Source organism: Stegastes partitus, unplaced genomic scaffold, assembly GCF_000690725.1.
Source record: "Stegastes partitus isolate 25-593 unplaced genomic scaffold, Stegastes_partitus-1.0.2 Scaffold690, whole genome shotgun sequence".
Lineage (NCBI taxonomy): Eukaryota > Metazoa > Chordata > Actinopteri > Pomacentridae > Stegastes > Stegastes partitus.
Genome location: NW_007578421.1, coordinates 107942 through 128194, shown reverse-complemented (window position 1 = coordinate 128194; position 20253 = coordinate 107942). Strand labels below are relative to the sequence as shown.

Below are 20253 nucleotides of genomic sequence, written 5' to 3'. Positions count from 1 at the left end.
TATTGGCAGTCCCTCACTGAAATGTCTTTTCTCGACTTTTAAATCTTGTGCTACAGGGAATTTGAATGAACTGCGTGGCTTACAACACCTTCCCACGGGGAGCAGGAGGAGGAGAAACACTGATGTGAGGCTTCCAGCGTATACCTGGTGTGTGAGCATCATTTGTAGCGCTTCTTGTAAGGTTCACCTCACACAACTACACAAGCATCACTCCTCACAGCACAGAACATGCTTTAATGCGTTATATAAAGCCTCTGCGGAGCTGCCGCAAACACATTCATCTTGCCGGAATGAACAGTTTCGCCCTTTGATATTGCAGAGACACAGGACGCACGCTTCACAAGCAGTGCTGTGGTGGCAAACTCTTGTTTTGGGGGCTGCCTTTGCAAACGTCCCCATTTGTCTTCCAACTGAGAGACATCTGTTATCGACGTTGCAGGGAGGATGTTTCCAGGGGCAAATCATGCTGAGCACTGAGTCCACCCCATCCTCTGGGCCCCGCTCTCCTCTAAGCCCAGGGATGGACGGGACCTTTTCCAGTGTTTGCGTATTGCCAGTGGTGCAGAAAGTCGCCTTCTCCTTTCACCACAGAGCTCTGGTGGCCAGACTTATTTCCAGTGCGTCATGCAAAGAGGAAAAAGCGAAGGAAAAAAAAAGTGCCTTAAAGTCCCTGTACCTCCCCTGACTGGTCTCTTGGGGACAGAAACATTACACAGTCGTGAGGAGAGAAGTGATCCAATACAAGGTGGAAACAAAGAGTCTATTTTTGAGAAAATACAAATGCTTAGTTCAACTCAGAGGGGAGACAGCAGTTTTCGAAGAATTCCATCAAGAGAGCAGAGGAGGCCGAGCGCAGGGAGATGTCAGACAGGCACCACTATTAGGCACCGAGGAAAACACACCCTGTTGTTCTTACACACTGGACCCAGCAGACGATGAGATGTTTTATTTTTTATTTTTTGAAAAGTTCAAGCTGCGGTAGATGAAGTCAGTCTTGGCTTATTTGCAGGATTGGTTTGAGACAGGGAGGTTAGAGTTACACAGATGCAGAACAGAGGCATTCAAGTGCGAGTTGTGAATTTGAATTTCCACATCATCAGTGAAAAAGCATCAACTCAGGAAGATTCACCGCGCTGAGGGTGCAGGACGGCACCTGGAGGTTTAAAGACATGCAAAATGCTAAATTGATGTGACAAAAGATTTGCACCACCCACAGGTGAAGCAAAAAAAACCTTTGATTATCTTGTAAAAAAAAAAAAGTCGCATATCAAGATCTGGGCTACATTAGACTGTAAATGAACAGTCGTCCCTCTGTAATGAATAATGCTGATTCCTCCTGTGACCATATATGACGATCTATCAAGTGGTGTCTGGTCTTCAGTGGTAAAGTGGAATAAACTGCTGTTCAGACTTCAAGCTCGTGTCTTTTTTTTGTTTTCTTTTGTTGTTTTTTTTCAACATAGGTAAATGACACTAGCTTAGCTTTAGCATTCTTAGCTAAAAAAGGCAGGAAGATTGTTTCTCAAAATTGCCGCCAGCCATCCCGATGCAAAGACGCCTCCACCTCCTGCTTTGCTCTTCATCTTTGTGCTAAATCTGAGATGACACCCTTCGGTTTGCAATAAAACTCACAAATACAGATGTTGTGTAGCCGCTCAACACAAATACAGCCTCAAAAACAGCTTTTTCCCAATGCAGGAATTTTCAAAATGAAATAATTTAGAAAGATTGAGCAGATCTTTCAGAATACACAGCACATTCAGGTTTTTCAGGAGAGTAGCTACACTTTGGTAGGCTTCACAAATTTTTATCTGTGATCGTTTTCGTTGTTTACATGCAAGAAACTAGTGGTTCAAGGTCTTTTATTGGTCACAAACACAGTTATAGACGGTATGACGCGTAGTTAAATGTGTCGTGTACCTGTTCCACACCGAAACAATAATAATAATAAGATAAATAAGAATAAGGAATGGTGATCACAATAATTATTGTAGCTGCAATATAATTTGAATATGATATAAAGATCATCAAAGTGGAGCCAGTAGAGAAAGACAACAAGATTCACATCCAACCATATTTGAACAGAGACAAGGGGTTAAAACATTCTGTTGTCGAATAGCAGAACATTTAATACGCGTGATAACAACTTAACTGCCGTCGTATCAAATGATAAACTTGATTCACTGAGGAAGATTATGATATAATGCGCACAGCTTTAGAAATACCACGCGAGATGACTGTGATTCCTAAAAGCAGACCAAAGTCGCACCGGCACGATAACGTAGCATCTAGAGCGACGCTAACCACGACTGAAACACCTCTACAGGGAGATGATATCAGTTTTAGTGATTATTCTCCTTGACTTCAACAGCTAAAGAGACAAAGTTTAGCCTGGAGGGAAGCACAGTCTGTTCTGCTGGGCGGATCCGTGATTCAGAAAACTTTGTGGTCGAACAGTGTTGATATCTTCCACAAGGTTTGGTGGAGCAGATGTTTCTCTCCAACAATCCCAGCTATGTAAATCTAAAGATTATGTTAGCTATGTGACCGCAGAGACGATAACGCAGCGGGGCGCTGATTACAATTTATCGCAGCATCTCATTCATACTTATCATCCGTGTAATAACTCTCAAAGCTCTCCATCTCCACGCAGCATTTAGGGGAATCAAAAAACAAATCCAACCCCGATCAAGTGTCTGACCCACACATTCGCTATTCAGGTTGTGCACAAAGCCTTCCTGCACACGACCTGTCCTTGCTTCACGCACATCTCCATGGGAACAACCGTGTGCTGAAACGTTCATTCTCATTCATATGCGACTCAATACACAGTCGAGAGAGAGAGAGAGAGAGAAGAGCGGCTTTATTTATCCTGTAAACCTGTAAATTAAAATATCAAACAGCCTTGATAAGGGAAGAACCACTTCAGCTTTTCTGATAGAAGTGCTCCCACTTGCTAAACAAATTACCCACGACTGCAAACATCCCAGGTGTTAATGCTTTCACAGTGTTTTCACAGTCTGGATGATACATCTACAACAACAAGTGCTCCACAGTTTACTTCACAGTCTACTTACAACTCTGTCAAAACCTCAGCTGCCCCCCCAAACTCCCATCTTGTCGTGCTATTTGCTTTGTTTCATTCCAGTCTAAACCAAAGGTTGCCCACCCACATGTTCACATGTGGGAACACTTTAGGGGAGAAAGTGCTCAGTCTGCTCGCAGAATGAATTGACAGGAGGGGAAACACGGACTCTCGTGTAATGCTTATGCATTTAGAGGCATTATCCCGTCTGCTAACAGACAGATGGATTAAATAAACCCAGCCAGGACTGCATGTTTTATATACTGCAGTGTTCAGTACTGGAGCAGCACATGATCCAACCATCCACCTTTCTCATGTCATCCTGTACAGTCAGCAGTATCCATGGTGCAGGCAGGGATTTGCACATATCGAGCCACCGAGTATTGAATCCAAAAGCTGGACCATATATCTCTTTTTTTCCACAAAGTGAAATTACTGCCAAGTTTTCGCCCTTTTGCAAATTCATGGATCAATTTACTAACTACTACAGTAAATTTATTACTGTAAGGCCATTCAGGGAAAATGGGCTTTGGCATGGCAACAATTACATTCTCTTCTGGGTAGGGTTTTAACATTCATGATCTATCGCTGTGAGCGCTTTTCCCACAGTAGAATGTTATGTGTGAGTCTGTGGGCGATCCTCTTGTCATGTTCGACTGATTTTCAGCTCCAGCACCTCCAGAGTGGAGTACAGTAATCTGTATTTGCTTAAAAATGAATGTTTACAAGCAACATAGGAAACTCCTTTAGGATGCAAACAAGCATTTAGTTTCAGTTAAAGCCTTTCAGAGTTACACTTTTGATGTTCTGGATATCAACGTTACATAATTTAGTTAGAAATGGGTTATAATAGTCAGAAACAGCAGATCAGACCTGCACAATGTTGAGGAGAGATCTCAACAGGGTGTGTTTTCTTCGGTGCCTAATAGTGGTGCCTCTTTGACCTCTCAGAACTGCTTCAGCTCGGTCATGTACCTAAGATGTCTTTTATGAAAACTCTCTGGAGGTCAAGTTTAGATTTATGAGTCAGCAAAACATTTTCCCAAAAGCATTTGGAGCACAAAGGTACTTTTCGGCAAAAGTCAGAAAGATTATTTGGAGAGTGTCAGGTTCCCTCATGATGTCTAACCAGGGACATCAAGCCTGTTCAAGGATTTTTTTAGGGCTTTAGCTGTTATGCTTCATTTTTTTTTTTATCTCAGAGGATTCGGCATTGTGCTTTGGGGTCATCTTAGCAAGGTGTTCGCTTCTAGTGACAGTAATCTCATAAATAACTGTTGTGCCAACAGTTAGAAGATCCCTGGTTCACGTCCTAAATAGGATGCCTCGGATCTTTCTGCGTGGAGTTTGCATGTTCTCCCCGTGCAGTGTGGGTTCTCTCCGGGTTCTCCGGCTTCCTCCCACACAGTCCAAAAACATGTTGAGGTTAATTGGTGATTCTAAATTGTCCGTAGGTGTGAATGTGTGCTTGGCTGTCTGTCTCTAAGTGTAGCCCTGTGATAGACTGGTGACCTGTCCAGGGTGTCTCCTGCCTTCACCCTAAGTCAGCTGGGATAGACTCCAGCCCCCCGTGACCCTAGTGAGGATTAAGCGGTGTATAGATGATGGATGGATGGATGTTCATAATTGTAATTTTGAAGATGTGACCAGATTTAACGACACATTTACTCATAAACGCAGATCTTTTTCTTGCCACTGTAACTTCAGTACTTCAGCTGGACGTTGCACAGACGCTACTCAACAGGAAACGGTGTATTTTTGGTTCATAATGAGCAGACATTAGTAAAAACATTGTTGTTCCAGTATCTTAATTCTACAGTATAATAGACTGCGGTTGTGATTTCTGACCTTCCGTAAGAGCAGCTACAGCTGTGCCAAGTTATCACATCGAGTCTTATGAAAGGAAAGTAGCTACCATGTGTAGTGTTTGTTATTGCAGCCATAGCTGCCACAGAGTAATTGGCTATGGTTGACTCATGCTCCAGGCAATGGTCTCCACCTCCAGGTACTGGGAGCCCAATCAGTCGATGTATTGTTTAGTATCACAAGACGCACATTTTCCTCTTCATGAATGACTGAATCCAATTAAAAAGTGTCCCGATCTCTGGGCAGACTGCTCCACTGCACTTTTGTTCAGTTGTCATGGCTGTGTGTGCTTGTTGTTGTTCATTTATGCAGCAGTGACTTGTATTGTTGACGGTGTTGGGTTGTGTGTTAGTTGTGCAAACCCAGCTTGACAGTGACAGCTTAAGGGATACATACAAGCTTTGTGAATTGCTCCAATTACTGCCAACAGTGACGTGACGAGAGCGAGTAGTGGCCCTTACCTTCACACATGCGTCCATCGGTCATCAGCGAGAAGCCTGGGAAGCAGGAGCAGCGAGCTCGGCCTGCCACCGCCGTACACTGCTGACTGCAGCCTCCGTTTTCTGCAGGAGACAAACAGCATGATCATAATCATCTCCGGATTCTCACACAGGTATGCCTCCAGGACAGACATTCACTCCTATGTTTCTCATCTTTGTGCTGTTTCCATGTTGTCTTGCTCTCCAGAGGCCCCGATGGACTCCTCCTCCACTCCCTCACACTGATCATCGCTCTGCAGGAAGGAGCCTCTCATGAGCCATCGCAATCACACAGCAGAATCAATTCTCCCTATTTAACAGCTCAATAGCCCTGTCACAAAGAGGCATGGGCCAGGAACTGTTTCCCCACAATCTCTCACCAACACATTCCCCTCTAAAGTTCTGCGGCGGTGAAGGCCGCTCAATACATTGATCGGGATATTCTTACAACTAACAATCAGAGACACTCTCAAGGAGCGAGGGGCTTTCGCTGGAGCCTGGAATAGAGTCCAGCAAGTCCAGGGTTCATATTGGTGTTCTCTTAGTGACTTGACGTGATTCAGCTCACGAAGCTGCTGCAACCGTCCCTGCTTTGTGTTCACGAGGGAGTCGGCCTCAGGGCAGGGAGGCGGTTGTCGGACACACCATTGCTCTCTTTCAGTAAAATCAGAGATGATGTTTTGAGCAGATGCATGCAGCTTAGTGGGCTCACACAGATGGAGTTGGAGGGTGGAGACGCCAGAGACTGCTCGTACACTTCACCGCCTTACATGAAGCACTCTCGAAAGCCCCCAATGCTCTCATTGCCCATTACACATCAAGCTGTAGCTGAAAATGTTAGCTCAGGGAGGAATCCACGAAGAAGAGTCTCACAGCAGGAAATGAGCATCAGAGCCAAAAACATTAACGAAAGCCCAAATCCAGGCTCCTTGTGACTTTTCTGAAGTAGGTAATGCAATTTTGGTGAATCTTTTGAAAAACAAAAAATGGCTGAAACAACATGTTACAATTGTGACTTATATTCAGTATATTCCAAGTATTACTGGATGCTTACTTTATAGACGTCACTCTCATGTTTCTGCTCCCCTGCAATCAATCCTTGCAAAATTTGACCAAATTTTCAAAGCTTATTTGCTGTTCACTTAATTCCAGGAATCTGTGTTTCCTGCGGCTCCATGGCTGATGCTAACTCTGCAGTCCCTGCCTCCGTTGCACTAAACAGCATCTATCAGGGCGACTATCACAAGCTCTAAAGAAATTTGACTTTTGCACAAGTGTTTTTAAATACTTGCTTTCAAACACAGAAATAAGTCACCTTGATCTACCATTTTGCCAGCTGCATTGAGGAGCTCTATCTGAGGATACTTGACTTAATCACTTGACCGTTATTCCACGCCCGCTGGTTTGTTAATGTGTGTGAGGTTATGGATTGCTTCACATTTCTGGATTGCAGGAATAAGACAAGATACAGTCATAGAAAAAAAAAAAAAGTCTTAGGACCCTTAAATAGAACAAGAAACACTTTGCTGGTCGTTGGTGACTGTTAATCTATCGCCAGTGGGTGAAAAGCTGAATCTGTCCAGCATCCCTACCAAAGAGAGGAACTACTTATTTATAGCATGACAGTGAACGCAAACTCTTTTTCCATTGGCTCAGTGTAAACGGTTCGACAAGCGTATACAACATATCAAGTCACTGCACACACACAACCGCTGCATGCATTCGCTGTTAGACCCATTCTAATGTAATGTGTCACAGCTATAATGTTAACAGCCAAAGCGAAGTCATAACTACAGTCATAATCACAGCAAAGGTCTGTCTCAATTTGCCTTGGTAGCAGCTGGCGAGAGAGCTGGGTGAAATACCTCTTTATCTCATTATTGGCAATGATTGTGGCTGGCCACACCCAGCAGCAGTCTCCTATGAAATAGTGTATCGTAAAACAGCTCAGCCGTTCTGCAGCTTTCAGACTGGATACGTAGCTTTTGTCACACCAACATGACAAGTTCAAACATATAGTAATAAAACAATAATATAGCCTTGGTACCTTGGTATGAAGCCAAAAAGCTGCTTAGGAACAGCTTGAGGAACGTGACAGATTTGATGGAGCATCAGCAGGATACTCTCCAATCTCCAATCTGTTATCTATCCAGGGAGTCATGTGACTGGTCCTCAAGTAATTTTGAAGCACAACAATGAGTCCAAACACATAGCTAGGTTCATAAAGAGCTATCTTTGGCTACAAGAAGAAAAAGTCCTGCATCAGGTGGCCTGAACACAGAATCTACAGAAGAACTGTGACAGTTTCTCCAACAACCTTCTTGTCAAGTGGCTCAATAACTCTGCAAATGCACCAAGGAGTGTGAAGGAAAAATTACTTTCCTCTCTTGGAGTTAAGTTTCTAGCGATGGTACTGAACTTCTCCCCCTCAGCTACTCTGATTGAACCCCTCATGTAAAAGTAGTATTTGTAACAGATGTGTGCTAATCTGCAAATCTATTGATTCTTGACCTCATATAGATCGATTGTAGGAGGACAGGCAAGCACTCCTTGTGCCCCTCAAGGCCAGATGGCACCAAGGCGCCGGACTCTTTGTTTCCCTCTCACTCATAAATCTAGATGTGGTTTCCACTGAAGGAGGGAGTGAGACTGAATGTGTGAGACAAAATCCTCAGACCTGATGCTGGCATTGAACTGCTGTCCTGTTGGAGTCACTTCTCCTGATCAGTAAACCTCATTTCAACCTAAGTCATCTGAGTCTCTGGTGTGTCGGGTTCCTCATCCTGCATCAACCTCTTCCAGAAGGAACACAACATGGAGAACTTTTAATTTAACTGAATTTATTGGTGACTAAAACTTATCCGTCCTCACGTTTTGCACCGTACTGTACCTGTAAGTCTGAAGGCATTTGAAAATCAGGTGCTTGTATAAAGGGAGAGTCAAATCAATTAAGATGAGCACTCCAAGAATATAAAGTATAATTTTGGCAGAAGATGTCCATCATCCAGCACTGAAAGGACAGATTTCTTCTCTTTTTTTCCCTTTAGAGGAGTTTGTAAAATCTGTTTCTAAATGTAAATATCACTTCTGTGTAGTTTTATGTAATTGTACAGATGCTGGGAGGTAGTGAGGAGGGTGACATCACATGCATTGTGATCCAGTATCTACCTGCACACGGATCGAGGCGGGCAGGCCTGGTGGTGGTGGTTGTACTGGTTGCACTGGTTGTAGTGGTGGTGGTGGTGGTTGGTGTCAGGCTCACAGCGGGACTGTCCACCTCTTTGACTCGGTTGTCCTCTTCAGGACTCACTGGATAACAAAGACAACCACAAGGAACATGAAGAAGCTGACTGACGGGTTAAACTACAAACCGACTACTTTAAGTTTCCACATCATAAGGCAAATTTGAAAAGGAGTAATATTCCAAAACATAATTTGACCCATGCTGGATGTTTTTGTGATTATACTCGTTTATTGAGCAGAGAGAGGCCTGTGAATAAATTATCTTTTCATTTGAGGTTGCAGGGAATTTTGATGAGCCTTTTTAAATGCGCTTTGCTCAAGTGCAATAACGATGATGACGAAATCTGTTGTCGGTTTAACCGCAGCATACCCACAGTCAGATAAGCATGCAGGCAAATACAATAAAATCTAAATTCCTGTAATTAAACTTCCAGTGCAAGTAAAACATTTGAATTTTATTGTTCAGCATTTGCCTCATCTCCTGTCTGTGAATTCCAATCACACAGCTGCAGCTTAGCAAAGCTAAATGAGCACAGGGTCAAATAGGAGGCAACACGAAGTGCAAGGTACATACAGAGTGAGTACAAGTGTTTGTAGCAGCGTCACTTCTTTTCATTACGTGGTTAATATCCTGCTTTAAAGTCAGTTGTAGAACAGAGGTGAAAATCCTGATGATGAATACATTAAAAACTGTATGTGTAGAAGACGATACATATACGGCATGAATGTGATGTTATTGGCATTTTGTGCAACTTTCAATGACATAAGTGTTCCATCTAGAAGAAAGACTCTTGACAACTGTATGACCAAAACCAATACTACAACTTGCACATTTCTCACTGGCCAAAAAGTCTTCTTACCAACACAAAACCACTGAAAAAGGAAAAAAATGATGAATGTGTTTGTCTTGAACAGTCGGCCTCTCCCCGAAATGATCCATTTGATGCACTAAAATGTGAAAAGTCAAGAGAACCATTTGTCTAAACTGTTTTATCCTGTTTGTGAGTGCGGATTATAACAGGCAGGCGGGTTCGGACACACATTGTCTCAGCTGGCACGACTTCAACAGGATGCAAATAATACCCGTGCTCTGTGGGCCCAGAACTGTGGGCGAGTAAAAAAAGCTCGCTGAAAAACTGTGCATGCATTTTGGGCTGTGCACCAAGTGTGCAGCCTTCATTGGAATGAACAAGCCTCCATCATTGACCATGGCTTTCCTTAACCGCTTTAAGTATGTGATGTATTCCAGAAGCATTTTTGTCATATTTGTCTTTTTACAGGCTGACAGAAATCAATAAAGCAAGTGCTCTGATAATGAAAAGAAAAAATGCTGTGGTCCGTAGTAGTCTATACAAAGTCTGACACATCATTACACTCAGTGCATGAGATGACTGGATGGCCTACCTGCCTGTTCATAAACCTACGAACGTTTTGTGCAAGTCTTGACTGACACATTACTAGATCTAGCAAAAAGAATAAAACAAGAATGGCAGCCGCATTTTACAGTTCCATCTAAACCTACTGGATCTTATCTGACTGATGTTTTAATTATAATCTGAAATCCACACCATTCACACATGAACCAACCTCCCAGGAGGAGCTACAGTACCTGGTGCACAGGAGTGCCCGTCCTGCTGGAGAATGTAGCCCTGGTGGCAGCCACAGCGGTACGAGCCCCATATGTTGGTGCATGTATGCTGGCACAGCTGGCCATGGTAGAGCTGGCACTCATCCACGTCCTCCTGCTCCTCCACTGCATTGGCAGCTTCGTATGTGGCACTGATGGAGAAGGCCTCCTTGGGGAACTTTCTCTCTGAGACTGGAAGCACTGAGAGAAGGGAGTTTGGGGGAATAGAGGGGGTGTCAAATTAGAGACAAAACCAGATTGCCTGTATAGTTTACGTCATGAAACTGACTTGAAGACACAAAACAACATCTGCTCCTCCTCTATATTTACATTCAGTGTTTGAATGATGCTTTTATCATAATGATGAGAAACTACTAATAACATGCGCAAGAGCCGTGCTGCATTTGTAGAACTCTTGTATTACTAAAGTGATAATAAAGTGCCAGAGAAATAAATATATCACTGCACATACACTCTCTTTTTGACAGCTGTTAAGCAGGACTGCTAGTATCCAGAAGGTCCAGCTACTGGGGAATCAGTACTCCTGGTTTATTGAAAAGAATAAGTCAAGAAATAACACTTGGAGTGCAGGTAAATCCATCATTACGAAATGGAAGGAATATGACTCATGCATAACTTGGCCCAGAGCAGCGGTCCTCACAAACTGAATGACCATGCAAGAAAGAGACGAGTGAAGGATGCCACCAAGTTACAAGCTTTAGCCACTAAGATGGGAGAGACTGTGCAAACTGCTGCCTGTTCTTCAGTAGTCAAAGCTTTATGGGAGAGTGGCAAAGAGAAAGCCACAGCTGGATGAAGCTCATATCACATCTGGACCAGAAGGTATGTGTGCGACTCTGAAGTCAACTGAAAGAAGGTTCTTTGGTTTGATGAGACCAAATTTAAGCTTTTTTGGCCATCAGGCTAAACGCTGTGTTACACTGACACCAAACACTGCACGTCATCCCCACTGTGAAGCACGGTGGTGGCAGCATCATGATGTTGAGATGCTTCTCAACAGCAAGCTCTGGAAGACTTGTAGAGGTAGCGGGTAAACTGAATCATCTAGCAAAATCCTGGAGGACAACCTTAGAGAACTGTTTGTTTTCACTTTAACATAACAGAATCTTGTTTTTTTGTACATAAAAGGAATTGATTTAACCACAATTTATGGTTAAAAAGCAATAAAAGCAAAAACTTCCAAGGGGGGTAAATGGTTTTAATAGGCACTGTTCTTTATCAGTAATAGGTCCGGTTGTGGGTTTTGAGTAAATATTTCTCACAGCCATTACCTGGGATTTAAATTCAGAGGAGCTAAGCGATTAAATGTTTCCTGTTTTAATTAAAAGGCGGTGAGTCATAAGACTGAAAACATATCCCCCATGGAAATAATTACAGTGCATCTCATCCATTTTTTCATCCATAAAACACCCACCAAGTAAAGGCATGCATCCTGAGAGAGCGAGAAAGTGTGTGTGTGTGTGTTTGAGAGAGAGAGTTGTAATACAAACTGACAGAGCCTCACTAGTTTTGCAGCTCTTAAACCTTTCACAGCTTTCAGCAGGTTAATTGATTCCCACTTCAGAATGACATCATTCAAATTTCCCCTTTGCAGCTGAAAGAAATGAGCTGCAGCCGACGGTTAGAGCAGAGCCTATTAAAGGGCGGGATTAAGAGGCATTTCTCTGATGTTGTGAATGAAATAACAGGCCGAGGCAGCGCGGAGACTGACCTTACCTCACCATCATACTTGAATACAACTACTCCCATTAAAGGACAACCACGGAGGCTGACTAATAATGAGCTACAGTTCCACGCTGTGTGTCTGGTCCCAATATATGTCTACCAAACCACGAATTGTTCAATATTGGGATGATTCTTGTGAGGAATTTAAAGTTTTAATCGCCCAGCTGAGCACAGACAGACACACTAACAAACGTGGAGTCTTGTTTCAGCCATCGCAGCGCTGATGTCATTGATGAGAAACATGCAAATCCCTTTCTAATGGAGCTCGCAGCTGCAAACAAGATATGTAGGTCACGTGTAGATCACGGAGGTGCTCCACAAACGATCGCATTTTTTGTCGATGCGAGGAGATGCAACAGGGTGCAGGAACGATTTTCCATTGAACAGCGGGTGCTCGATGGTTTAGAGACGGAGGAAAACTTTGCTGGCACAAGTAGAGAGACAACAGGCCAATCTGCCATCTGTTCCCGATTCATCACAGCTCACATACATCTTTTCGCATCAATATGGACGGTAACGTGACTCCTGACCAGTCAACTCAGAGCATCTGTCTTTTGGAACATCAAGCTTGGCCCATACTCCACCTCTGACATGCGGACAAAGTACTGACAGCTCAATCCAAGTCTGTTCTATTTATTAGTGCAGCGCTACAGTAACTTCAAGTATATTCTGAAGGAAAAAGCTATTTTTAGGGCTTTGAAAATGCCGTAACTTTAATGCAGTTACCAGAAACGTGTATGTTCTTTTACTGTTGAAACATGATTCCTGATCCACACTCATTTTTTGTGGTTTTGTTTTATTTCCTGTTTTAGGTGGCCTTATAATTCACCTGTAGTTCAAGCTGCAGATTGAGTGTTTCCCATCAAGCAAATCAAATTGCATCAGAAGCCGTTTTATACTCAAATAGTCTATAAGCAAGAGACCATACTGTGTTCACTTTTCCTACCATAAACTGATTAAAAAGTGAAATACATCAGTCATGGAATTTATCTTGACTGCATTTTTGACTCATTTGACAACCCTACTTTTCTTGTGTATTAAAGTTAAAGCTGTGTAACCCTTACTGCCTTTACATAAAGATGGACCAACCCTCCTTGACATCACCTACAGGGTTCCTGAGGAGCAGTTTAGAGCTTCACTGAGGTGGCTCCGGCTCCGCCTGACTCTGCCTAACTCTCGGCTAATCCAAAAATCGGCAAAGAGGTTGAGAGCTGAGACTATGGAAACATCTCTGGGCCATGGATCACCCAACTGGCACTCAAAGTGGCAACACTCTTAATTATGCAGAACTTTAAGCTGTAATACAATTTAAACAGGTGAGTTATATACAAACTCAACCCCTTTACAGTTGTCATTAATGGGAAATTAGCAATAGAGACCAAAACTGAGCTTTAAAGATGTTTATTTCTGCTGTAAAGTCAAACATTTTAACTTGCGCTCTATTGGTATTGACTCCCTTTAGGAGCCGGCCTCAAGTTCCATCCCTGGAACTACGGTTTTGTCCAGGAACTTATTATCTGTTATTTCCTCTGTGAATATTATGCAAATTAGCTCAGTGTTTTACCACATCGCCTTAATGCCAAATTACAAAAGGGAAGAAGGAATTTTAAGGCAGGCTGTCTCACTGTGGATTGCAGTTTTACATTCAGTGTCCAACTTTGTTGTTGGTCCATCCCATAGTGTGACTCACTGGATGTAGGTATCAGGCTGCCATTGGCCACACATTTCACATAGCTTTTCGCAATAAATGTGTTACTGTTTTTAAAATCCCATTCACGAACAACAACAACCTCCGTGCAAGAACTCACACACACTGCACATTTCAACTTTTGCAGAAGAGCCTGGTTGCTGAACCGCAGTTCCTCAAAAGGCACTCGTATGAACAAGACTTTAGAAGTTTAGCAGGCAAGTCAGCTACCTTACCTTAACTGTGGTAGACAACAGTAGCAGGATTTCTAGTAATAAGATGTCTGTGTGGCGTCCCAGTACGAGTGCACAGAATAATTCTGAGCAGGTTTTGGGTTTGTGGTGCAGTCACACTGAAAATTCAGTAATTTAAATGTGCCTATTATCCCTCAATGCACTGCATAAAGAAAATGGAGAAGCTCTTCACAGCTGCAAAACATTAAAACAATTATCGATTGTGGTCAGATAACTTGTGAAGGATGATGGATGACATGAAAAACAAAGTATTAAATATTTTTCTTTTTCTCGCTTTGCAGGAAATGTTGCATTCTTTACTTTCCACAGTTACTTTATAATGGACATCAATCAATTTATGGCATTGGAAAGAGTTGAATGTATTATTTTCAAACAACCCAAATACAAACTTAATAAACATGTAACTCATGATTATCACAGGTAGAACGTGAATACTTAATTATATTAAAAAAGCGGCGACAAAAAGTTTTTGTGAATTCCTGCTGCTGTCTACAGGATAAAGCAACATATGCGACATATTGTGGTAATTATCATCGCACCTGCTCTACACAACTACCACATAGTACGCAGTGATGACTCAGAGAGCCACCTTAGAAACAGCAGATGGTAAAGCAAAGTTTTTGAGGCTTTTAATCGCATGATATGATCTTCATCAGCAGACGAGACGTTCGCTCGCTTGTAACTTAGCTGTCGACGTTCACATTTGCTTTCTTTCTGGGAGCTGCTGTGCACAGATATGCAGACATCGCAGGGTGATTAGCCAGTCAGCCAGCAAAATGGTCGTTCCAGGCAGCTAATTTCTGTTTTCTTTCATGTCAAAATCTGATTTTCTGGAAAGCTGCGGGAAGCCCATACTTTTGGCCTTGATAGAGGCTGTTTTGTGCAAGTCCTCAGTTCCCTTAATCTCTACAACAGAGGTGGAGAATGCAAATGACTGTGACCCACAGAGTCGCAATGGCCACATTAATGTAAAACAAATAAACCACAACTACGCTTTAGGAAGCAGGTGCTTAAAAGATGACGTTGTTTACTGACATCTGGGAAAATTCAATTTGGTTTGCAAGTTTTCAGGATATCAGTGAAAGCTCAGGAACACCTATTACACCTCGCATTTCATCATCTCCTTCCTAAACATTTCTTTTTCTGTTGGCAGATGATATTCCTGACATTGCCAGTGTTGAAACCTCCATGCGAGTGAATAATTGCTGTGCACTCGATACCTTTTCTGGGCAGGACAGTTGGCCTGGGCTTCTGCTTTCTCCTCAGCGGGATCTGGCTCAGGCCGTCCTCTTCCTCGCAGCAGGTGAGGAAGACGTGTCCACACGGGTAGCCCAGGTGCTGGTGGGCATCGCAACCCTGTCCTTCGCTGCGCACCAGCAAGCCAAGCGCACAGCAGCTGCAGCACACCTGCCCATGTACACACAACAGCAGAGCCTGTTAGCGTCATTGCCGGCGTGCCCTTCACGTCTCTAATCAACACCTCTCTTTATGGACCCTCCACTTTTTGTCCTGCTTAGTAAACAGCAAACAAACGCAGACGAGCAGGTCGGCTCATCCCACAGCAAAGGCCTTCAGCTGCCACCTTAAGCTGAACCACATGTCTTGCAAAGAAAACCAGACTTTCACCTTTTTTTTTGTGTAACTTTCCTCTACGACTGAGTGAGTGAAAGACCTGGCATGAAGATTTGGCTCGGCGGCCTCAACACATGAGCATTTGGCTCCGGGGCCAAACCACCAGGTTTCCTCTTGGAGAAGAGGGGGAATGCTGTTTGAGTGGACTCTGAGCAGAGGCATGAGTCCCTATTCCATATGGAAGCATTCAGGGCCTTGAAGGATGCAAATAGTAATGTGAGGTTTTGGCAGTTTTTACTCATACATTTTGAACCTGATTGCCAATAAACACAAATAGACTGTGTGACCTTTATGGAGTCCTCTCTACTGGCACACAAGTACCTGACACTGAAACCTCACTCCAAAGTCTAAAATACGCTGGCAAACTGAGCTTTCCCTCTCCAACCGTGGCAAAGGATGCACTGTGCTTGAGTATAATTTCACCCTCTTACATCCACCATTGATGTCTTGAACCATTTGAAACAGTGACTCACGCCACACCTGACTCACAAAAACTGTTCATATTTTGTTCTTGAGATAACCTTAAATCACCTCACTGTTTGTTTTTATGGAGGACTTGATGAATAAATGTGTTCACCATTCATCTATGATGTCATGTCTTTTAGTCATGATTCAACCATCTTTCTCTCATTATTCTTTCTCTCCCCCACTGCATGTACCTGGTAGGAGTCATCTGTGCATGAGTCCTCCTCATCCACTTCACAGGTGTCCCCCACTCTGGCTGAGGTCACCCCTGATTCACACTGGCTCTCCTTCACGGAGCTGAGGCAGCACTGCTTCTGTGCAACACTGAAACACACATTTATGCACATAAATGGAAACCAGACAATTGCACTTTTCTTTTTTTTTTGCTTCAACATTTTAAACTGAAGAAATGTACACTGCATTGAAGTGTTAGCATTGAATTGAGAAGAGTTACATCAGTATACAAAGAATGGTGTGTGTGGTGTTTAATTAGTCCCAAAATCTGTGCACAGAAATACCAGGCACATGATACCAGAGCACAGAACAGTATCCACTAGCAAGAGTCATTGCAAGGCGGAGCTGGAACCTGCCTTTAAGCTCGCAATTGTTAAACAATTCTTCAATTGTCAAGTTGACTGACATTTTGGAGGCAAGAAAAGTGTCTCAGGTCTTAAAATTGGTCAGTCTCTGGCCCGTCTCTTACCCCTTGACTCTTTTTTGGCAGCAGAAACATCAAGAATAAGTAGTCGGCGAATAAAAAATGGTAAACTGAGGAGCAGTTACGTCTGTTAACACAAGTAAATCAGGCATCACTAAAATGTAACATGGGCTATTGTATTGACAGCAGTGATCCATTACAACAAAAAAATAGGGACCCAGTTCATACGTTAGTAGAGTTCAGCTGGACTGGAGTGTGCTGCATGAGATTATGCATGTCAGTGATCCAAACAAACAGCTAATCAAAGGTCATGGATAGTACTGAAAGTGACCAAAGCAGCAGCCACACTCACCGTTTCCAAAGTTTTAAAACTCAACCTGCCAAGCGAGTGAGTGTTGAGCAGTTGTAAGCTGAGAAGGTTGACTGAGCTGCAGCTCTGTGCTCACGGGATCACATTTTCCTCTTGTGAATGTTTTTTTTTTTTTTACAATACGGTTCTATGTAATTGTATCACATGCATGCACCTGGTTTTTATGTGCATTCAGTCATGGTCATTTTAATTTGCTTCTTTTTTTTAACAAGAAAAAAAACTGACTTTCATGTCAAAGTGAAAACAGATTTCTACAAGTAATTTTAGTTAATTAAAAATATAGTATAACCCAAAACTGTGAGGGTTCTGTATGCTTCTTGGGAAAGTGTATGTTAGGCACAAAATAGTTCAAACCTAGCTTCTGTACAGAGGAACAGTAATTTGGTCCCCATATGCTGTAATTGTGTACCATGGTATTAATATGAAATTGCACCATCATGGTAGTAACCAAATTACCATGCTAACTCTACCATGTTGAGTTTTGATACATGGTAGGGTTTTGTAAGGAATACCAAAGCAGTAGACATCCAGATATCTCCAGTTTGCCTCCTAATCTCTTATTAAACCTGATTTCATTTCAAATCAGCTTCCAAAACAACATTTGCTTACCTACAACTTCAATCTGACACTTGAGGCCGTGTCACTTACCTGCAAACCGAGTGCTTTTCATTGTTCAGCGGAGGCATGTGGTTGCAGTGACGGTTTTTGGCGGCCCATTTCTGGCCAGCAGCACAGCATGCCTGCAGCGGGTCTTCAGCAGAGACACCTGGACCTGCAGCCCGGAGACATGTAGGTATGCATACGTCAGTGCACACAAGACTGATGGAATAAAAACAGCTCTACAGTAAATCCTCCGTGTCTGCACAGCTACACCGTATGGAGCAGACAGAAGCCTGGAGAGTGCAGCGAGTATGGTAAGCTGTCAGACAGAAACATATGGTAGACTGCGCGAGGCCTCAAAGGCGCCTTTAAGATTTCTCCAGCTGACTAAAGAGGTGCAGAATACAGTAGTCCATTTTTACGATTGGAAACTTTTTAGTGAGGGGGCTGAGCTGCTGAGTTTATTCTATAAATAGTTTTCAGAAGTTGAACGGCAGTCCTCTGGTAGGATTGTGAGGAAGATAGGCTGCAAAAAGAATCAGCTTATATCTACGTACAGGCTGCCACGAGCCGCATGCTCGTCTGAGGAAATTGGTACCAGAACATTTTTGGCACATTTTTTGCTTAAGGAGGTATTTAAATGATTATTTGATTATCTAAACTGTTGCCCAATAAATTTCAGTCATTGTTGAACAAATTAATCAATAAATCATTTCTGAAGTCCTGTTCCATTTCAGGGTGCCACAGAAAAAATGAAACACATGTATCACAGAGGTCAGCAGGGGCCGAAGACCAAGTTTTTTCTCCAGAGCCCCATAAGAGGCTTATCCAGCCCTGTGTGTTTAGCCCAAAGTATAGTTTATGGGACCCATATGGTGCTGGATGAACAGTTGAGGGACAACTAAAGTTGCTACAATTCATCCTGAGGGGTGCAAAAAAAATCTGTACCGACTTTCAGTCTCTACAAAAAATGGCAGCATGATCACGACTGTCCTTAAGAATCATTGTACCTAATTCTGTTTGGTAGATCTTTAACAAGACATAACAAAACAACAATAAAACATAAACAAATCAGAAAATAGATCAGAAATGAGTCATGGCAGGAAGGCCAGAATCAGACTTATTCTGTTTTTTTGATAACTGATGATCCTGGCAGCTTTTGTAAACCAAATGAAGACCGTGTTGCAAAGCCTGAGTAATACCTTTGTAGAATGCATCATAGAAAATCTACATGGGGGAAATACAGACTATCCTGTGTAGATCCAGAAAGGAAAAGAGGGATTACATTTTAAAAATGAATTTAAGGTAAAAGAAGATGGACTGAGCAACCTTTTTGACTTGTTCACCAAAACAAAGGTCAGAATAAAACAACACATGCAAATTTCTAGTACTTGGATTGACAGAAGCGGGTGAGGCAAACAAGAGAAATTACATTTTGTAATCATGAAGCCTAAGGAAATTTTAAGAGGGTTAGCAATTAATATCAGAAGACGCTATCAGAATGATGGGTTAGATTGCTCAGAGAACTGGACTGCAAGGAAACATACAGCAGTGTGTCGTCAGCATAACCATGATACCATACATTATGTTTACTGATAGCCTGGCCGAAGGACAGGGCATGGATAGAAAACAGAGACAGCTCCAAGGCTGACCTTTAAGGAACCCCATAATAGAAATGGGAAACTAACGACTGGGCATTTCCAGTATCAGCAGAATACAGTCTATTAGGTTTGAGCGTAAAGTTAAAAGACCCTTTTAAACCAACCCAAGTATAAGGATGCTGTAAAAGTAAGGATTGGTTTACTATGTCAAATACTGCACTTTCAGTGTAATCTGCAGCAAGGAGAAGATCATTTGTCCCCCAAAAGGCTGTCTCACTGCTATGTAAATCACTCTAACAGACTGAAATGTATCGAAAATGTCATTGGCGCTCATATAAGCAGAGAAGCAATAACTTTCTCCAACACTTTATACAGGAAAGAACTTTTAGTAATGAGAAGGTAATTGCTGGGAGTGAGCGGGTCAAGATTGGGTTTCTTTAACAGGGGTTTAACTGTTGCATGTTTAATGAGATAAATGAGAAGGAAAAATACCAGTGGCCAAGGAGCAATTAATAATTGATAGGATGCAGGGACTGACAGTGGGCCATACATCTTTCAAGAGTTTAGAGGGGATGATGTCGATCTGGGACGATTTAATATGAGAGATGGTGGTGGCTCAAAATTAATCATAGCACAGTATGGTGGGGGGTTGGACGGACATGTGTATCTGGAATTACTCCGAGTATTCTCCACCTTTTTAAAAGAATAATTAACAAAATCCTCCTCTAATGCAGCACTTGGATAGTATTAATGTGGTTTACAACAGAGTCAGTTCCCTTAAATGATGCTGTTGAATTATTTTGGGAAATTTGCTAAAAACGGGTCTATTTTGTCTCCTCAAGTGCAGCCTGAAAGCAGAGCACATGACTTTTTAGGATGTAGTTGTTGAGATATTTTAGTCTGGACTAGAGGAATGTACCAACCAGCGCTGCTGTCCCTA

General features: G+C 42.6%; 1 protein-coding gene across 1 annotated transcript in view; it reads right to left on the bottom strand.

Annotated features, from left to right (window-relative positions):
• The window catches only part of fbln2 (fibulin 2), a 75128-nt gene that overhangs the window by 22845 nt on the left and 32030 nt on the right, over nucleotides 1-20253 (bottom strand). Inside the window, exons 3-8 of the mRNA XM_008290677.1 lie at nucleotides 17761-17884; nucleotides 16279-16408; nucleotides 15208-15394; nucleotides 10283-10501; nucleotides 8599-8739; nucleotides 5413-5514 (exon numbers count right to left, since the gene is read on the bottom strand). Coding sequence (XP_008288899.1) covers nucleotides 5413-5514; nucleotides 8599-8739; nucleotides 10283-10501; nucleotides 15208-15394; nucleotides 16279-16408; nucleotides 17761-17884 — 903 coding nt within the window. The remainder of the gene's footprint in view (nucleotides 1-5412; nucleotides 5515-8598; nucleotides 8740-10282; nucleotides 10502-15207; nucleotides 15395-16278; nucleotides 16409-17760; nucleotides 17885-20253) is intronic.